The sequence below is a fragment of the Kogia breviceps genome, chromosome 1, assembly GCF_026419965.1.
Source record: "Kogia breviceps isolate mKogBre1 chromosome 1, mKogBre1 haplotype 1, whole genome shotgun sequence".
NCBI classification, from domain to species: domain Eukaryota; kingdom Metazoa; phylum Chordata; class Mammalia; order Artiodactyla; family Physeteridae; genus Kogia; species Kogia breviceps.
Window position 1 is genome coordinate 175735363 of NC_081310.1, and position 21643 is coordinate 175757005.

Genomic DNA, 21643 nt, shown 5'->3' on the forward strand with positions numbered 1-21643 from the left:
GTGCGGGATAAGGGAACGGGATGGCTGTTGGTTTGGGGTGCCTCTGAGCCCACACGCTCTTGATGAATTTCACTTGGACTTTGCTCCCAAAGGAATTTGTCAAAAGCGGCTCCCCATCTGCACACTCGGGAAACCTGAGCCCAGTAGACCCCAGCAACCCCACAGGCCCCAGCAGAGCAGGGCCTCTTTCTGTCTCTGCGTCCACCTCCCACCCTGCGACGCTGCCCCGACTGGTTTCTTCCTGTGATTATCCATCTCTGTATGTGCTGTTTTTTGCCTTGTAGTAACTCAGGTTGGTGTGTCCCAAGGGCATAATATGTGTCCAGACCCTGGCATACCTGAAAGGGGCAAAAGACTAGGCTCAGATTTCAGGTAAGATCTGTTTGGAAATGTTCTTATTGCAAGAAGGGTGCGATGGCCTGGTTGGGGGGAAGACAAGGACTGGCCTTACTGGAGGTAGAGTGGAGAGGACCGTGTGGGTACAGGATCACTTCCTGGAGAAGAGCTTTGGCCTTTAACCGTCTCTCTTGGTCCAGCCCTGGGACTAGTATCCACACCTTAAGGGGGAAGGGAGGGCTGTAGACCGCCAGTGTCACCCAGCAGACCTATACCCAGGGTACAAAGGGCTGCCATCATCAGGAATGACGTGCCAGCAGGCAGCTCACACCTCCGATAGTCTAGGACACCCTAGGGCCCCGAGACAGTGCATTCTGTAAAGTTTCTAACTATCGAGGCGTCTTCTCATAATCCTCCACTTTCATGAAAGTTTATGGGTATCATCCACCCACCCTTAGCTATACCCTAATTGTCCTAATACTTATCTCAGAGGATTGCTGTTTCGCTCACAAAGTCACCTTTTAACTCAATCCTAAAACCATTACACGGTCCAAAAAAGAAGATGAAGAGCAGGTGTTCCTTCCAATGGAGGTTTTAAGTGATAAACGGTGGAGCGGAGATTAAGGGCCAGAGGAGAAATAAAGTTCGGCATGGTGCTTCTTTATGGACCTAGGAAGGACTCTGGGGGGAACCTGGCAGGCCCAGGGGTGGAGCTCACAGATACGCCTTGTCTCCCAGGTTAGGATCCAGCGTCCAGTTCACCTGCAACGAGGGCTATGACCTGCAAGGTTCCAAGCGGATCACCTGTATGAAAGTCAGCGACATGTTTGCAGCCTGGAGTGACCACAGGCCGGTCTGCCGAGGTGAGGGTGCCCCTGGAAAGGGAGGCTGGTCGGCAAGCTGGGCTGGGCGCGGAGGATGGAACCCAGCTCCTGAGGCCTGAGGCCAGGCTCTCGTCCAGACTAGCTCACCTCATTCTCGCTGCTCCCCACACCTCAGATTCTGCCCCCATTTACTAATGAACCCAACACATTTATTTAGCACCTCCTCTGTATCCAGGCCTATAGAGGAGCAGGAGATAACAGAGGTAACAGAGATGGGGAAGAGAGGCACGGTTCCTGTCCTGCCTGTACCTGACAGTCTAGTCAGGGAGTCACACATGAGCAGGTTTCTGGCCCACTGCACCAAGATATTACAGCTGCACCTAGACGGGAAGGGAAGTCACTTTGTATCATGTCACCTTGAATCCTTCCATTATAGCACGCAGACATCCCAGACCCTCCATCTCAATGCCCTTGTGTCTTTCCACATACTCAGCAATAAACAGACCTGTCACTTCTGAAAGAATCCTCTGAGCTATGCAGGAGTTAACAGGGACCATGACCTCAAAAGGCCTCTCTGTGGGATTCCTCTAACCTCACACCTGGACATCTTATTCTTGGGGTCCCTGCCATCCCAGGTTTCACAAGAACCAAGGCTGGGCTGGCCAAGTCCCCATCCCCCAGATAATCTTAAAATATGAGTCCTGAGTATATTTTTTCTTTGGGACAGGACAGCAGCTGCTTCTATGGTAGAGAAGCCCCAGGCCTCATCTCGCAGGGCACCACTAGTCAGCTTTTCACGTCCTGTACTGCCTTCGTCTCTCTTTTTCCATTGTTTGCACACATGACCAGGACTCAAGAGTTCTTGGTACAAGAGTAAGGAATCACTCTAGAGTTTGTAAACAAAGACAGCAGTTGCCCTCTTGAGTGACCTTTGGAAGAGAAAGTGTGCTGCCCACTAAAGTTACATTCCAGATCCTTCTAGTTTAAGAAGGAGATTCTTTGCCTCTCTCCAGGCACGTGCATCAAGATGAAATTCATGCAGAGTAAGATGGGTCCAGGGTAAAGAACTTAGATCACTGCTGCACTGAGGAAGGGGCAAGTTGGAGCTGAGACCCACTCCCTTTTTTTACTGTGTTGATAAGCGCTCTGGAAAAGGGTCATGAAAATCTCTCTCAAATAAGCCTTAGATTCATTCATTCTCACTCAACTTTGAGGTCGCTACGATCCACAATTAATAATGTGTTTGCATCCCCACTGATTTTAGTTATGTTATTTCAAAGATTCCACTTAGCTAATATTTTTCTAAAAAAATCAAACAAAAGAAGAATTCTTGGGTATTTCTCTCAGCTTTGCCACCAGCTGGCCATGGGTAATTTGGCAAAGCCCCTATCTTCCCTGGGCTTATTTTCTTACTGGTAAATGTAGATCATGGCTCCTACCCTACCCATCTTGTGTTAATGTGAGGGTCAAATGGAGTTGTAGATATGGAAACACTTTATGAATTGGGAAGTGCTGGACAAGAAAGCAGACATCCTTGTGCTAGAATATAAGCTCTATAGGGCATGGACGTCTGTTTTGTTCACTGCCTTGAATAGGGCCAGGCACATAGTAGGTGCTCAATAGCATGTGTTGAATGCATCCATTTCATAAATGAATAATTGAATAGCACAACACTCCATTTCTGGGGAACCAAGACACCAGCTGACAGGCATAGAATTAGGATCAAGGCACCCTTTGCCTGTCTGTCGTTTCAAAATTCCTTTTGAGGAGCCAGAACAAGGATGCCTTCAGGAGGTGCAGGAGGTGGTGGGATCTGATCTCTCCCTAAGACCTTTTCATTGGAGGCAGGTTGTTCTCTTAGTAATGGTGGTTGTTTACATGAATAAGCCCAGGGAGGGGAAGGGCTGGTGTTTCAGAAGAAAGTTCACAGTCAAGTAATGTGCTCGTCTTTTTCTCCAGACACGTTGTGTGTCCCAGTCAAGTCCCTCCAATGATATTGACCCCCTGGACTCTGCATTCTCTGCCACGCTATTCACTAAGCATGGGGCCGAGCTTTTTCACATCCATTTTCATCCCATCCTCTGCCCCTGGGAAGTGGGGGGGAAATCACGGAAAACAGAGCCCGACAGAATTGGGTACAAATCCAACCATTACCACTTTTTAGCCGGGTGTCCTTAGGCCTGTCTTTTCACCTCTGTGAATCTCTTTCCTTTTGATAAAAGGCAGTGATTATAGAACATTGCTTTATGACATTACTGCGAGAACTAGAGGAGACAGCGGACATGAAAGGCCTCATTTAGGAATGACCCCACCATATCTGTGAGGCTCCTGTGCAGCGTGTTTAGTTTAAACTAAACAACTAAGGCCTATCGGGATATAGCTTCCCCAGGCCTCAGAGCACACCCTCAGCCTCTAGTGGCCCCAGATCTTTTAGAAGCCTGTTTCCTCACTGTCCTGTCTAATCCTGTTGCAGTCACACACCTTGGGAGGCCCACAGACTTTGATCTAGAGACCAACTCTACCTCCTGCTGGCTTGCTGGCCCTGGGCGGCTTCCTTCCCCTTTTTTAGCCACTGGGCCCTCATTGGTGAACTGGGAAAACAAAACCTCCAGTGCCTAGTGATTGCCACATTGAAGCAAGCCATTTTATAGAAAGTGACCAACACTAGCTGTGGTTGAGAAGGGGGCTCTAGGGCAGGTTCACCTTGCTTCCACTCTCTCCCTCTTTTTCCCTCTCCCAAGGTCATTGTGAGGAGAGGAAGAGAAAAGCAAAGGTTGCTGGGTTTGGACTTGGATGATCTGTCCTGGACTTCCCTGAAGGCCAAGGGCTGAGTTAGATATTAAATTCAAGGGGGGTTCTTTAATTTTGGCAGTTTTGAAAGTTTTCCTTTTAAAATCTCTTATTTTTAATTAGTCAGAATTACTATTCTAATTGTGATTTTTCAACAGAGAGTTTAAATGAAGCCCACTTTCAAAACAGAAAGGGACAAAACTCTTTGAATTCCACGATAGCTCCGCTAATAAGCAGGTTAGCAAAAGATCGCCGTCTGAAAAGGCTTCACCGCCACACATAGTGGTATTATTTTTCCTCTAATGCATTTAAAATATGATTTGATTTTAAACATTCATTTTCCACACAATTAATTCTACCAAAACATGGGACCCAGCAAATGATAGGTTTTCAACAAATGTTTGAGGACAACCTGAATGAATCAGTGATTGAAATGAATGAACAATTGGGGACTGTGCCTTCATTTTGGAATTTGAAATTAGATATTCACAGGCCTCTTTTTTCTTCCCTTCCCACCAGAAGAAATAAGCTTCTCATTTACCTACTAGAAAATTTTGACCATCCAAAGGAATTGAGGACAACATGAAACATTGTTATCCTGTTAAACTAATTCTATTCAGGCCCAGATACAGGCAGTATAATATAGGGCTTGTCAAACTTATTTCACATAGGGAGCCCAATATTTTTTTAGAAAGCTTTTTCAGAGGCCCCATAAATAAAATAGATGCCGTGGAGCTTCTCTCAATGAAGTAGGGGCAGGGGATTTGGAGTTGCCCCCTTCTCACCACTTCCAGCAGCTGCGAAGCCACCTCCAGGGAACCCCTGAGGTTCTGGGGAACACGGTTTGTAAACCACCGACGGAGTGAAGAGGACCAAATTGACAACCAGGAGATCTGGTTTCTTGTGGCCACAAATTGGTGTTGACAGAGAATAGGTATGGAGTACCAGCCCCAGATGAAATACAGTTACTGAGTCACAGAGTAGATCATCAACAGAAAGTCATGCATTACTTTTCTTCCTAGGATAAGAGCTTTTTTGGTAAATAGAACACCAGACTCAGGACTCATAGACCTAAGTTCAAGTTCCAACCTTGCTAGTAACATACCGTATGGCACAGGGCAAATTACTGAAATGCTCTGAATCTTCTCACTCATTCTCCTAAGGTGAGAGTGAAATGTGGGAAATATTGCACAAAAAAGTTTCATTTAATGCCGTGAAAATCACAGGTGGCTGTCTTCTGTCTTGGGTCGGCTTCCTGGGCCTCCCCCTTAAACACTAATGTTGTTCAGAGTTTTGTCTTCATCTCCCTCCCCTCCTCTTTTACTCCACCCCCTCACCTCTACCCCCATCACTCCCCCATGCTACCCCCACCTTCCTCTCCTCTCCTCTGTAGTTATTCTCCCCTGGGTGATGTACTGACTTCACTAGAATACGTGCCCCATTGCTCCCTGAGCCCCTTACCTATACGTATGTACAAATGATAAAGCTCCCATTTATTAAGCTATTTATACTTGTATAAAGCAGTACAGTAAACATTTTTCATAATTTCTTTACAAGGAAAGAGGCAACATCCATGTCTTATGTTTAGCTAAAGCTTGGAGTGGTCCGCCAACTTGCCCAAAGGCCCAAAGCTCATCTTTTGAACTGGGATTCCACCGCAGTCCAAAGGCTCTATCCTACTTCTACTTGAAAATTGCACCTGGACACCAATTGGGAGTAAAGACACTAGATGGAACCACATAGAACAACCTCTCCTCCCCCTTGCCCCCACTTTTTGGTAACATTTATTTTGATCTAATTGTGAACTCACAGAAAATTGGCAGGAACTGTGCAAAGTATTATATGTTCTTTGCCCAGATTTAAACAACTACTTTTAGGGAGTTAATAGATAAGTTGGATCAGTCGGAGAGGTAGGAGAAGAGCCAGAGGCGTCATGGAAGCCAATGAATGTGAGTTTCACAGAGAGAGATGGGTCAGCAGGGTCAGACACTTTAGAGAGGTCACGTACAACAAAGACTGGAAAGCAGCCCCTGGGGTTAAGTGGCTCAACTAAGTGGTGGATGTGTGAAATTGCCCCTGTAAGGAACTGTCAAGGAAACAGAACAAAGACAAGAGAGAGGACTGACTTGGGCCAAAGCTTCCATTACAGTGGCAACACCACAAGTCTGTGGTGTTGCCGTGGTTCTCCTGGCAGCCCCCGGGCACCCAGGATTAGGAATAGAGATGGTTAATCAAAGGCAGATAGGAGAGTGTTACAGGGGCTGCTGGTGAGGGTCTTGAGGTCCAGACTAGGTAGTGAGAGAAGAAGGGTCGAGAGGGGATGGAGAGATGGGGAGAAATGAGGGAGCCAGGGGTCTGGAGAGACCTAGGATTTGGGACAGCAGGTGGTGCATGGAGACCAAAGTCACTCTGCTGGATGCGTAGGCAGCAAGGAAAGGAACAGGGTGATGGAGTTTAAGATCTCACAGATGGACTCTCCTGGGTCCCAGAACAACAGGCCCTGGGTGTGGCCATGGACCTGGTTGACCTTGGGCAGGGGCACCTGATCTCAGGAGGAGGCGCTGACCTCTGAAAGGCGAAGGAGCCATCCCTCTCTTGGAACCAAAAGGAAGAAGATGAGCACATAAGCAGACAGGATTGCAGACTTGGTGGGGGGGGGGGTGAGAGAGAGGGCACGTCTGCCAAATGTCCTCTGTTCGACCCACAAAGACTGAAGCAAGGTCATCACCTGAGAGTAAGGGGAGGCAAGGGGAAAGGTGAGAGGCTCGAGGGACATGCAGGAGGCATGAAAGGGTCTTTGATCAGAGTGGGAGAGTGAGCTTAATACGGCTAAATGGCAGAGTTGCTGGACAATATCCAGGACTTTTTGAAGTGGGTGATCATGAATTTATAGTGACACCAATCTTCCTACTCACGTGATTTTTCCCCAGCAAAGCTCTACTGCATGGGGGCAGGGCTAGAGAATGTAGGTGGAGAAGTTCATCCACAATTGATGTCTTTCGGGCAATCATTTAAAGGAAAAAGGAGCAAGGGACTTAGGTGAATTTGCAAGAAAATGATCATGATGGTGGACCATGGGATGTAAGTTGGGTAAGGATGGAGGAGAAGACAGGGAGCTGATGGTGGAGAGAAAGTTGGTGTCCGTGGAATGAGAGACAGATGAAGGTCAAAGAAGACTTCCTCCAGGGGGTTAGCAGTTGCGTGTGGAACAAAACACTGGCGGGGAGGAGAAAGGTCCCCACTGCAGAGTGCTGCGGACCCAGGAGGGGGAGGTGGGCTTCACTCACGGCAGGAGTTGGAGCAGGCACTTCTGAAAGACGTTGCAGCTACAAGTCAGAGTTTGTTTGCCTTAGAATTGGTGGTGGTCGGGAGGTGGTTCTAGAGAGAGAACTGTGGAAAGGAAAGGATGAGGAGGGAGGTCAGTAGTAGAAGTGAGGGAAGGCAGCATGGAGCGGGGTGGGAATAAGATTTGGGGAGAAGATAGAAGACCAGAGGCACTTGCACCTGGAGCAGTTCCCTTTTTGGTACCAAGTTGTTTTGATGCCAGAACTGGCTGTGGGTCTAAATGATGTCTCCCTAAAGCCCCCTGGAATACTGCCCCTGTTATATGGTGTAGTGGTGTTCAGAGGAAGAATGGGACTTTGCAGCAGAGCTTGGGCATGGAAGGTCCTGGAAAAGTCTCCTGAAAGTTATCCAGCAAGGCATTGATGGGAAAAGGCAAATAGAGAAACAAAAATATGTGTTTATTCATTTATTCAGTCACTGTCTGAGCATCAGCCATCTCGCCAGCCCTTGCGGGTCACAGCGATAAGCTAACCATCTGTTGGTGGGAGCCCAGCGGCTGGCTGCTCAGGCAGAAGTCTGTCTGTCTGCGGACCCCCTGACCTTACCCAGACAGCAGAGGAAAAAAGGAGCGGATGCTCCATTCTGAACCTATTTTTAGGTGCTCCACGCTAACTAGCTGCAGATTGTAATATTTTCATTAAACCCCTCTAAGCCCTTAAAGTGGTAAATGCCTTTTTGACCTGTTCTCTCTAATTTATCTTTAGCACATTTCAACAAACTGCAAATACCATCTAATTTTTGGAAACAAGTGCAGGATAAATTAAGTCTGAAGCCGAGGGCTTTTGGCAGCAAAACCTGCTGAGTCTCCAGAATAGGTGTAAGGTAGAGATTTGTCAGGATTCCCTGCAGGCGTAGCATTCTGAATCCACAGGTCCTCTTTGCAAAGGTGGGCTGGGATCAGGGTTTTGGTTTTGATTATCTTATTCTAATTTGTTTAGTGATGTTGTCAGTCTCCAGCGTGGTCATGGGGGAAAAAAAATCCTATGAAGAAACTTCAGGAAAGGTAGAAAAAAGATCCCTGGCCTTGAGAAATCTTGGGGATAGTGAGATGGAATGAACATGATATCAGAGTCTGACAGTCCCAGCCCCCCTTTATTAAATATTGACGATGTCCCGGATCCTTGGTGAGCCTTCATATCCAAGATCTCATAGAATTTCATCCTCACCATGCCTCAGTGGGGCCATATCACTAGTCCCATTTTACAGACGAAGTAGAATCAGAATCAGAGAGGTTTTCCAACTTACCAGACTTAAACAAACAGCAAGTGGACTTAAACCCCAGAATGCCAAGCTGGTGAACCCCACAGCATGCTCTCTCCTCGCCATGCGGGGCTGCCTTCAGGTCCAGTTGTATCAAGTGGCATCAGTGATTGTCAGTGTTTCTCAGCACAGAATTACGGGAGCAATCAGATGCACGGGAGGGGAGTGCCGGAGAGGGTTCCCCCAGGGCTTTGTTCAAACTTGATTCACCATTTGAGGTCAGGATGAGATCCTTCAGGTGCAGGACTTGGGAGAGCCACCGAAAGGAACTTCCTCTCTGAAGGCGGAGAGCAGTGGGGGCAATTCTGACCCCGGGTCTCTTGCACGTAACCCTTGACAACACTCGTTCCACTCCGTTGTAACTGTTTTTCATATCTGTTGCCTCCACTGGCTGGTGGCCCTTCAGAGAAGAGGGATTGTGTCTTAGACACTTTTCTCTCCCCACACTCTGCCTGGCCTGTTAATAGGCTCTCAGTATATGTGGGAATGAATGAGCACGGGAAGGAGTGTGTGAAATGAGAAGAGATTAGTTATGTCCAGAGCTGGGGAGCCTGCTTCCCCAGGCCCTCCTAGGAAGGGTTTCCTGGGAAAGGTTTCTCACAGCCCTGTCCACACACGGAGAGGAGTTCTAGAATATTTTGCCCCATCGGAGGAAACCAGGTTTGACACCACTTTCATTTTATGTACTTAGGCTTGTTGAGTTTGCTCACTATGTCTTTACTGTTAGGCACTTTGCCTACAATTAAGATAAATTGCCATGTGGGCAGCAACGGAACGGGCTCTTAGAATTCTTTATTAGAATAGCTGAGCACTAACATTGAAGAATGAAGTGGTTGGAACTAAAGAACGTGTTTTTAAAGAAGGCAAACACCTAGATACAATGTAGCACCTTAACTGGTATCAATCGCTACTTAATCTAATTAGTTTAGAAGCTATTTTAAAAGAGCTTAATTAGATTAAGTTGTGATTGATAACACTTTATATCTACTTGAGGAGAGCACTTCTAATTCACCTTGAATCTTTAAGCTTCCAGTCAAAAGCCTATCTCAGGCACGTGCTAAGTGTGGGAAAGTACTTTATTGTCCCTGAAATCACTCTAGGTGCCTGGCACTGGGCTGAGCCAGAGGCCCCGGCAGAGTCCTTGGGCTGAGACATTCTGATACCTAGTGGGGTGGCCTTGACAAGGACACCCTGAGATTCTACTTCAGGAGGCCTGAGAGCAAATGGGGGAATGCAGAAAAGTCAGCAGAGCAGGAGGAGAGCAGTTTAGCAGGCCCATAGGTACATGGGGTCCACCTAGCTTGAGGTCAAGGAGTGTAGTAGCCCACACCCTCTTGGTAGAGATGTGCTGCCCGGTAACAGTGGAGTCAGGGTAGGGGGCTTGCTTAGCCCCCTGACGGTGGAAGTTCATTGTTGCCTAGAGAGCAGAGGGTCAAGGCATGGGGGGTCTACTCCTCCCTCAGTGCTTGGGGAACTGTGACTTCCTTTGAGCCCACTAAGAACCATGGGGGAAGGAAACAGGAAGTAGGAAGTTATATCTGGGGTGGGATGTACAGACTTCAGTCTCTTCTGGGCTGGGAGTGGGAGGTGGGGATGGGAACTCATCCTAACCTAAACTGAAATGCTTGTCTTCCATCTCCTCTCTGCAGCCCGTATGTGTGATGCCCACCTTCGAGGCCCCTCGGGCATCATCACCTCCCCTAATTTCCCCATTCAATATGACAACAACGCACACTGTGTGTGGATCATCACAGCACTCAACCCCGCCAAGGTAAGGCTCTTGGGGAGGATGGGGAGCGTCCTATGGGCAGGACTGGACTGGGGACAGTTGTTCTACCAGGGATTTCAAACCCAGACCTTGGTTGTGGTCGATTCTCTGCAGCCAATTTTTAAAAATAGTTTTTACTAAATACCAAGTAGATAAACAGCATACTTGTAAAATATAAGATATAAAGAACATCAATACAACAAACACCTGTGTAGCCATCTCCCCACTCAAGAAAAAAAATAAAACACAGATATCCCTCACTAACCTCATTCCATTCCCTATCCCCCAGGTCACCATTACCTCGATTGTGTGCTTTATTATTCCTCTGTTTTTCTTTATAGTTAGCACATAAGTGTGTATCCATAAAAATATTTAGTTTGCCAGCATTTGAACTTCATATAAATGTAATCATGTTGTATATAGTGAAAATCAAGTTCACTCAAAATTATGTCCTTAAGATTTATCTGTGTTGTTGTGTATCATTTTGCACTGCTAGATACATCTTTTCACATCTTTATTTCCCAGTTAGTACTTTGTTTCCTGCGAAGTGCCCTTTGTTCTCTAATAAATCTTATAAGTATCTTGTCAGGATCCACAAAATGACCTGTTGCGATCTTTATTTTAATTATACCAAAACTACAGATAAATTGGAGAACTGATATCTTTATGAGACCAAGTCTTCCAGTCCATTAATATGGTATATCTTTATTTACTTAGGGCTTCTTTAATGGCTTTCAGTAAACTTGTGTAATTTTTCCATTGTAAATCTTGTACAATTCTTAATATATTTATTCCTAGATATATTTGTTGCTGCTTTTATAAATCATATCTTTTAAGATTTTATTTTCTCCCTTTTTCTTGCGTGGTGGTTAGAAATGCAATTAATTTTTATACTGTGATTTTTGTATATAGCAACTATTCAATAATATATATATATATATATATATATATATATATATATATATATATTTTTTTTTTGCCGTACATGGGCCTCTCACTGTTGTGGCCTCTCCCATTGCGGAGCACAGGCTCCAGACATGCAGGCTCAGCGGCCATGGCTCACGGACCCAACCGCTCCTCAGCATGTGGGATCTTCCCAGACTGGGGCATGAACCCCTGTCCCCTGCATTGGCAGGCGGACTCTCAACCACTGCACCACCAGGAACCTATTCCATAATAATTTATCTGTGAATTCTTTGGAGTTTTCTACATAAGACAGTTATCATCTGCAAAGAATGATGGTTTTGTTTCTTCCTTTTCAATCTTATACCTTTTCTTCAACCTTTTTCTTGCCCCAATGTTCTGCCTAGAATCTCCAGTGTGATGTCAAACCATTGTGATGATGGTAGGCACTTTTGCCATTGTTCAGTGTTAAACACAATGTGTTACTTCCTCACCATTAAGTATGATGTTTGCTGAAGTCTTTTTCTTAAATTTATAGTTCCTTTCTAATCCTAGTTTGCTAAGAGCTTTTATTGTGAATGGATGTTGACTTTTATTAAGCATCTTTCTATATCCATTGATATAATCGTATGATTTTCTCCTTTATTCTCCTGTGTGGTAAATTCCACTGGTTGATTTTTCTGATGTTAAACCAACCTTGCATTCCTGAGATAAACCCAACCTGGTCATTTAGTATTATCATTTTTAAACATGCCTATATTTGATTTACTAATATTTTACATAGTGATTTTGCTTCTATTTTGTTATGTATTGTATATATAACAAAATAGAATATATTATACACACACACACACACACACACACACACACACACACATACATACATACACATGCATACACACACACACCCCTGCCAGATCTATGTGTCAAAATATTGTTAACCTCATAAAATGATTTGGAGTTTTTCCTCTTTCTATACTACCCTTGTTTTTGGTGTTCTACAGTTTCACTGTCATATGTCTAGTTGTGGATATTTTGGTATTCATCCTATTTGATTTCATTAAGCTTCTTGAATCTATGGATTGCATCTTTCATCAGTTTGGGAAAATTTCTAGACATTTTCATTTCAACTGTTGTCTCTCCTTTATTCTCTCTTTTCTGCTTCTGGAAGTCTGACAAAGCATGTTAATGTTTCTCACTCTATCTTCTTTGATTCTTAACTTCTATCATTTTCTCTCATTCTGTTCAGTTATGTCTAACCTCTGTTGAAGTCATTCACTGGAGATTTATTTTAATTTCAAATGTCATTATTTTTAGTTTATGAAGTCCTATTTAGTTTTTTTTCAGGTGCTTTTTGAGCTAATTTTATAATCTCTTGCTCCTTACATATATTTAAGTTATTTAAATATGTTAAACACATTTATTTTATATTCTGTGTCTATGAATCTCAGTATATGAAATCTTTGCAAGTTTCACTCTGTTGCCTGTTGTTTTTCACCTCTTGCCCCCAGAACCATGTTTCTTTCTTTGTTTTGTAATTTTTGACTATGTGGTTAGAATCATAAACTTTGTCTGTGGGAATTCCTTGAGACCTGGGTAGAAGCTGGTGTGTTTGCTTCTGCTCAGTGCCTGGGGGCATTACCAGCCAGAAACCTCTTCAGACTAAATTCTCAGTGTGAAGGTTTCAAACCACCCAAGTAATCTGAAGGCTGAAAACCCATGTGAAGACAGATTTAGCATGATGGAGTCTCAGGGGAAGTTTTCTGTTTGCTGTTCACTCAGTGTCAAGGTCTGAGATAAACAATCAGGCGAGATCTACCCAGAGGGTAGCAGTGCTGTATGAGAAGGAAGGTAGGCTTACTTCTAGTTCATCCTCACACTAAGGGTGCAGCTTTAACTAGCTCAGCTTTGTTCAAGGGTGTCATCAAGAGTCCCTAACGTTGGTGGTCTCCTTCTACCTTTTCTCCACAAGGTCCTGAAAACCAAAGCTCTACTTCACCAGTTTTTAAAAATGCACTCAAGACCAAAGCCAGCTTCATGCTCTGAATCACATTTTGTATCTCTACATTGTCTGGGTTTTAGACTCTGAGAATTCTTACTATACTAGTCTTCTCAGGCTTCCGTAACAAAATATAATAGACTGGGTGGCTTTAACAAGGGACAATTATTTTCTCACAGTTATAGAGGCTAGAAGTCTATGATCAAGATGCCAGCAAATTTGGTTTCTGGTGAGGACTCTTCCCAGCTCATAGACAGTCTCCTTCTCACTGTGTCCTCACATGGCCTTTCCTCTGTGCACATTCAGAGAGAAACTTTCTGGTATCTCCTCCCCTCTTTTGAGGACACCAAACCCATTGGATTAAGGCCCCACCCTTATTACTTCATTTAACCCTAATCACCTTCCTAAAGGCTCCATCTCCAAATACCATTGCATTGAGGGTTAGGGTTTCAACATATGAATTTTAGGGGGATATAATTCAGTTCATAACACTTACTAACTTGTAAAAAGCTTTTTTGTTTCTTTTTAAATTTTACTCAACATTTTAAAATTGTTTGCTCAAGAGTGCCTAGGACCGGGCTTCCCTGGTGGCACAGTGGTTGAGAGTCCACCTGCCGATGCAGGGGACGCGGGTTCGTGCCCCGGTCTGGGAAGATCCCACATGCCGCGGAGCGCCTGGGCCCGTGAGCCATGGCCGCTGAGCCTGCGTGTCCGGAGCCTGTGCTCCGCAACAGGAGAGGCCACAACAGTGAGAGGCCCGCATAACGAAAAAAAAAAAAAAAAACAGAGTGCCTAGGACCATAGTACTTGGAACACTGAAAACAGATTTCCTCTGCAAAAGGCATTTTACAAAGAAAGATTCATATTTTATCAAACCATTTGATGATGAACCTAGTCAATGGAGAAGCATGTTTCAGCCACATGGGTGTGGAAATGGAGGCTAAACCAGAAGAAGGACCTGCTGCCATGAAGTTATTAAGTTGCTGACTAGAGGACTCTTTCTTGGGGATTGTTAAAAATGCTAATCTCTGTTTGCTTTTGAATCTGAAGGTGGGGTACAGGGGGAAGTATAGGTAAGGCGTGAGAATTTTCTGAGAAACAATTTGATTTGCCCTCAGAAGGCCTAGCCTTGGCTGGTGTGTGGAGCTCAGTGGCCCCATATTGGTCACTACCCCACATGCCCTGCAGGAGGTCACTCCAACCTGGGTTCCTGAAGGCAGCCCCTCTGAAGGACACTCCTTCAGAGTCAAGTTGTGCAGAAGGGTGTTCTTAGCAGCTTCATGGGTTCTTACTGGGCTTCAGGTAGTGCTAGGGGAGCCCAGAAAGGCTGAAGGGAGTTCCCTACTGACACCACCCAGGAGGACAGCCAGGGAGCATACAATGCGAAAAGGAGGGTGTAAGAGTAGAAACTCAAAGTCTTAGACTGAAGACTTGGAGCTGTCTTCCTGCAGGGAAGACATAGCAGGGAAAATGCATACTGTGTTCCTACCCCTGTTCACTGGCCCACAGGAGAGATACAAGTGTGTCCAAGGACTGCTTGTCTGGTCACTTTGGGAACATCTCCTTCAGCAAAAATCACAGCCTCTCCAAGTTCACAATATGTTTTATGAGATGAGCATTTATTCGTTCATTGACCATGATATGATCTCTGCCCTGCACAGGAGCGTGCACATAGGAGAGAAGTCATGTAAGTAAATGTAAAGCTAGAGTTTGGATAAGTGCTAATGGAGATGAGTCTAGAGTGCGATGGGAAAATCTAGGCAGGAGCCACTACCTGGAAGGTCAGGAAACTTTTCACAGAGGAGGTGACATTTGAACAGGGTCTTGAAGGATGAGGCTTAGAAATCAATATTTCAGAGTGGATACATGTGCAGAGGCACCAAGGTTTGGAACAGTCTCTTAGAACTGAAAATAATTCAACATGCCTATATCAAGATGAGGCTGGAAAGGTCAGCAAGATTTAGATCATGGTGAACACACATGCTTGGTAGAGAGGCTTGAGTTTTATCCTGAAACGGATTTTTAAGGGTAGAAATGTTAGGCTGTTGGTAATAACAATAATAGCCATCTCTTATTTTATGCCTGTCATGTGCCAAGAACTGAGCTAGGCCTTCTGTGTAAATGACTTTCTTTCATTCTCTTCATAGCACAATTAATTAGGTTTTTAAAAGACCCATTTGATGGATGATAAAACTGAAACGTGGACAGGTTGAAGGTTAAGAAATAGCACATAACCAGGAAATAAGTGGCAGCACTGAGATTTAAACCCAGTCTTCTGGGTCTATTGCCCATGAACTTCAGTAGCTATGCTGTGCTACTGGATGGAACAAGGTCTCAGAATAGATGGGAGGGGTTGGGACTGGTAGCACTGGGAAAGATGAGGGCCATTCTTTCTTCTGAACCAGAGCAATAGGAGGAAGGTCTGAATTTTTGAAAGATTACTCTGGCATCAGTAGAGCTATTAGAGAGGGATACTGGGGGGAGTGAGACCAGTTAGGAGGCTGAAGCAGTTACCCAAGTAAGAAATCTGGGGTCATCAACCAAGGCTTTGGAAACATGAAGGAGGAGACAGATTTAAGAGGAATTTAGGGAATGGGATGAGACTTGATGGCTGATTGGGTGTGAGATGGAGGGAGAAGGAGAGGTCTCATTCAACATTGTGTCCCAAATGACCACCATAGTGCCTGGTATATAGTAGGCACTCAGTAGACATTTATTCAATGAACAAATAGATGATGACTCAGTGTTTTCTGACGTGGACCAATCGGTGGCTTTAAAAGGAAATACAAGAAGAGGAACAAACTTGGCAGCAGTCAAGAGGGAAGCATGTGCATTTGAAGTGCCTGCATTTCATCCAATGACATTTGGATACACTGGTTGGAAACTGGATAAATCTGGGTTCAAGAGAGAGATTTGGGGGTCATTTCATCAACACACAGTTGGGAACAGAAGCGTAAGGAATGGATAACCCTTCTTGGAGAGAGCAAAGAGAATGAAAAGACTTAGAACGGATCTGGGAACACAGTCCTTACAGATGAAGGAGATCCAGTGAAAGAAACAGAGAAGGAGCTGTCAGCGTGGTAGGAGGGAAATCAAGCTGCAAAAGCAGGAAGAATTTCCAACCAGGATATGTCTAATAATGGCAACGCTGAGAAGCGTCTTGTTGGAAAAGGACTGGAAAGAGACTGTTGGCTTTGGTCTTGGAAGAAGACCTTTCAGTGGAGCTTTGGGGGGCAGGAAAAGCAGTGGGATGGGGAGTGAATGGATGGGGAGGGGGGGGATGCTCAAGAGGCCAGACATGTAGACAGCCTTTTTGACTTCATTGTGAAGTGAGAGAAGGAGAAAGGGCACATGAGGGAGGTCGGGTGGACAGAAAGCTTTGGGCTACTTAGGTTGTTTGTTTAGGATATTGGGATATTGAGCCCATTTGTAGGCTGTGGGCAAAACAAGCACAGAGAAAGAGAATGAAGAAGTAGGAAAAAGAGGATGGTGAGTGAAGGATCTGCAGTGAGTGAGAGGCAAGTTGGACTGAGAATGCAGGGGCTCCTTTCACAATGAGCAGGTGAAGAAAAATGCTGTCATGAGAAGGAGCTGAGAGTTTTGCCCATAGGAGTGTAGAGTAGGTCTCCTTACAATCATGGAATGATTACACATCCCTCGTACCTGTATGTGTGTGGGCACGAGGACCCTTCCTGCCATTTCATCCCCCTTGTAGGACCTCTCCTGGTTGAGCTTGAGAGGGAGCTGGGAATGTTTCAGTGACTAGGGCCTCCAAGGGCAATCGGAAGGTCCAAACAAGGCCCAAAAATGGTCTGACATGGGAATGGCCGAGATCCTATGTCAAGATGGCAGCCTCGATTGAGCACCGTGGGCTGTGCTGCTCTGCACTGTGGGAACAAGAACTGACAGTCTCATTGCAGAGGCAGGTGAAGGGTGTGTCTCTCCTCAATAAACTAAGAGTAAAACAGTTAAAACCACCCTGGTCCATCCTCCCAGAAGCATCCTCCCGGAAGCTAGGCAGATTCAGGGAAAAGAGAAAAGGCGGCTCGGAGCAAGTGATGCTGGCCTACTAGGTACACAGCTCTGCACTGTCCCTTTGACTGGGATGGTCTGGAGAAATGCGAGCCCCGCCTTGGCCAGATGGGCTATCTTAGTTTTCTGTAGTCATTCTGCCCACAATAACATTTCCCAAATTTGGTCAAGCATCAGAAATACCTGGAGAAAGTTTAAAGACACAAATTCCAAAGCTCTTTCCTCAAAGATCTGATTCAGTGGGTCTGAGATGGGAACCTGGAACCTACATTTTTAAAGAGCATCCTGGTGGTTCGGACCAACCTGGCGTATGTGATAAATAACAACCCCCTTCCCTCCCAGCAAAGCACACAAGGCCCTCCTGCCCACCTCCCCTCAGGCAGCCCTGGCTTCAGGCACACTGAACTCCTGGTTCAGACACAGCTGGCCCGTTAAGAACTCTGTCCAGCACATCCTATCCCAGTGTGCCTTGCCTTCTCCTCCAGGCAAATCCCTACCCATCTCTGAGACACAGTGCAGATCCCTGCTCTTCAGAGAAGCCTTCCTAACTCCACCAGGTCTTACTCCTGCCTCTGTTCCTCCAGCACTTCATCAGCCCCTTCCGTTTGCATGCATGTTACATCGCACTGTGTTGGGAATCTCTTTCCTCCATAGCTCATGAGAGCCCCCAAAGCAGGAGAGGCATTTTGTTTATCTCTCCTGCAGTTAGCACAGTGCCCGGCACGGAGGAGGAGCTCAGCAGATGTTTGAATATGTTAACAACTGACGGAAGAGACCTGTCTCTGGGTCAGGTAGCTCCTCAGGTATGGCCCCGCCCATCCTGGGCCCCAGAGCCTCCTCCTATTAGGACCTTTCAGCTCAGCCTCAGGAAGGATGTGGCTGATGAAATTTACATGGTCAGGACTGAAACCCAGACCTGGGTCGGTGCGGCTACCGGTGCACATCCTGCCTTTCTTTCACAGCTCCTCAGTGTGAACTCAAGACATATGAGTCAATTTGCATAGGATCCTCGCTGGATTTGATCAGGACAGTTAATCCACCTGTGCTAGAAAAGAAGTAAAAGGCAGGCAGGAGAGAAAGAGAGATATGGGAGGGAGAGGGATGGGGATGCAAGGGAGAAGGAGGGGGCCTGGAAGGGAGAGGGAGAGGAAAGCACACTTTATGAACTTCAAAGCCAAAGATAACAGCGTTTTGATTATTCACTCCTCGGGGATTATCAGTGTCACTCTTCCCTTTGTAGATCTGAAGAACAGAGAAATAACTCTCCAGCCAGCAATCGCTCTCTCGTGCAAATGTCAGGAACCCATGTGTTGGCTCTTTTGTTCACTCACTTATTCATTGAGCAAACATTCACTCTTTTGCACTCTCTGTGCTGTGCCCCATGCAAGATGCTGGCTGGTGATGAGACAGGTTTTCCCTAAATTCCCCCACAGCTCATTCCTCATGACTGGGTGGCTCTAGAGGGACCCTTCCACGGCCTCCTCCAAGTCCTGACCCTGATCCCTTTCCTTTTTGCAATTGTTTTCAGTTCCCGGTGTATTTTGGCATTCCTCTTCCCCTAGAAGTGGCCGTGGCCTGTTCCCACACACCCTCCTCTATTCGTGAAGACAAGGCCTGCTCCCTCCTCTAGCCGGGATTTTGTGCCCCTCGCATTTGCCCCATCCCCGTGTTCCTCTGATTTCAGCACTCATCACACTGTGCTGTGTTTCGCATATACCCATGTGTCTCCCCTTCTAGACTGTGAGGTCTCAGGGCAATGGCCGTGTTTGTCTTCCTCTATTGCCTTTCCAAAGCCCAGCACCTGGCAAGGACGTATTAATTGTTGAGTGAATAACTGAATGAATGAATCCATCAACCAATGAGTGAATGAATGAATGAAGGGCTTACTACTCTCAGAGCCAGCAAAATTAAAACTGAGGTAGTGACCAAAGTTCCAGAACCTCTGAAAGTTCTCAATCTCTGACCCTGGGCTTTCTTTCCCAACCTCCTCAAAAACCTTCCTTAAAGGTGCTGGAAGCCTCTCTGCTTGAACTCCTGAGGGTTCAGAGCAGCCCTTCCACCAGACTCCCCTCCACCCCACCCCAAGAGCCAGTTCTCCAGCCCTGCCCTGGGCCCTCAGCAAGACCCAGGCGGGAGTCACCATGCAGGCCGTGCCCAGGGAAAGGGAGTTCCCTTCCTTTCATGGAGCTAATAGTCAGGCTGTTTGCAGCATCAGTATCCTGAGGGGGGGGTTGGGGGAAGCCAAGGTCAGCCCTCAGGAGCTCAGAGAAGTGCTCTGAGGAAGAATAGGGAAGCAGGCCTGGAGCCGAGGGTTGTGGAGGGAGCTCTGACTCACTGGGAAGGGTCGGGGCAAGCCATGGAAAACCTAGTGTTTCCATGCCAAGAAGCAGAACTTTCTCCTGAGGCTCAAGAGTTGATCAACTTTTCTGTAGTGATGAAAGCCTTTCTTCAGAACCCATAGTCATTAGGTTCTGATTGGCTGTGAGTTGCAGAAAACTCCTCCATAGAAGCTTAAACAAAACACTGATTATTTTCTCCATAACCCAAAGGTCCAGAAGTGAAGACTCCAGGGCTGGTTTAGTAGTTTTCTCAGTGTCTTGAGCACCTCCTATTTTTCCCTCTGCCATGCTTTGCATGTGGCTCTTGTCCTCATGATCACAAGAAGGCTGCTTCACCTCTATCCTCACATCTGTATTCCAGGAAAGCAAGGAGAAGGGTGGGAAGATGCCCTGAGGACTCCTCAGCTCATGTCTCATTGCCCAGAATCCTGTCACTTCACTATCCTTAGCTCTGAGGTTAGCCAGGTATAATGCCACACTCCAAACAAAGCCAGCGTTCTATTAAGAATGGGTAAATGGTGGGAGGAACGTGGAGTGAACCACTATGTCTGTCACAGAGTCCCAATCATGAACTAGATCAAAAGGAACTGCTTTGGTTGGAGCAAGGCCCTGCCCACTCTGGCTCTTTTCCCACCTTTTTTGTGCCCCCTTAGTACCTTTGTAGAACCCTGGGGTGCCTGGGAACTCAATTTGAAAACCATTGCTCTAGGCCAGAGGTTAGCAAACTTTCTGTAAAGAGCCAGATCATAAATATTTTATGCTTTGAGGACCATGTGAGGTTTTTGTTGCACATTCTTCTTTGTAGTGGTTTATGTATTTTTTTAACCCTTTAAAAAAGTAAGAACACTTCTTAACTCAAGGGGCCAAACAAAAACAGGCCACAGGCCTGATTTGGCCCAAGAACCATAGTTATCCAACCCCAGCTCTAAGGGGTCGTGGGGCACAGCGTTTGTGGTACAGAGTGAAGGATGGGCAGCAGAGGCCAGAGCCCAGCTAGGAGGCAGTTATAGAAATGCAGTCATTGGACAAAACAATCTCAGTCTAGATCTCTTGGGACTCCAGCTTCCCAAAATATGCCTGAGAGCTGTCAGATCCTCTGGAGCCTCACTGAGACCTTGGGCACAGGCTGGCAGGACTGGGATCCCTGTCCTTCGGCTGGTCCTGGATGGTGCTCAGGAAGCAAGCAATGTCCTCTGGGCCCCGGGTGGGCACCCTCCATGGTCCTACACCCATTGCCTACAATTCTCCAGAAAGGCGGCTGTGTGCTGAGGGGTACAGTCTCCAGGATTCCCTCCCCCACCTGCTCTCTGCAATGAACACAGACTTAGGCTCCCCTAAGCCCTTGTCCCACTCCTGGACCCTGGACCAGCCTCCTGGCAGGTCTCTCTGCCTCCAGCCCTCCCTGCCTCCAGCCCTCCCTCCATGCCGAGTTATAACTTCCCCCCCATCTTCCCCCTCAAATCCAGACTGCTTGCTCTGGCCTGCCAGGCAAAATGCAGACTCAGCCGTGCTGCTCTCCCCTCCCCGCTGACCCCTCGGCTGCCCTCCTTGCTCCTTGTTCCCCTGTTCACTGCTCAGAGTGTCTCCGCGACGGAGCCCACACCCTCCTCCATCCTGCAGGTCCCTGCACACCCACCTCCTCCGTGCGGCCGCCTTTCATCTCTCCCTCCTTTGCCATCCTCTAATACTCACCATCTGCACTGTGCACTTGGCATTTAGATTCTGCTGTAGATTGTAGGACAAGTGAGATAACTTATGGGAAGCAGCTAGCTCGGTGCTTGGCACAAGGCAGGTGCTCAGAAATTATGTGCTACTGCAGGGTTTGTTTATTCATTTAGCTAATGGGTGCAAATTGGGTGTCTGAGCTGTATATACACGTGCCTCTTTAATCATGCCTATTTCATGTGCTGCCACTCTCCTGCCTTAGAAAGACACTTTGCCAGCTTGATTTATCTGCATGTTAGTTAATGAATCATTATAGGATCTGTCTTTAAAGAAAGGCCAAAGAGAAGAGTGAAAGAAAAAATGAAAGCACCAGTACACTGTG

General features: G+C 46.4%; 1 protein-coding gene across 1 annotated transcript in view; it reads left to right on the top strand.

Annotated features, from left to right (window-relative positions):
• The window catches only part of CSMD2 (CUB and Sushi multiple domains 2), a 655429-nt gene that overhangs the window by 332689 nt on the left and 301097 nt on the right, over positions 1 to 21643 (top strand). The window contains exons 8-10 of the mRNA XM_059070872.2: positions 285 to 372; positions 1075 to 1199; positions 10205 to 10326. Coding sequence (XP_058926855.1) covers positions 285 to 372; positions 1075 to 1199; positions 10205 to 10326 — 335 coding nt within the window. The remainder of the gene's footprint in view (positions 1 to 284; positions 373 to 1074; positions 1200 to 10204; positions 10327 to 21643) is intronic.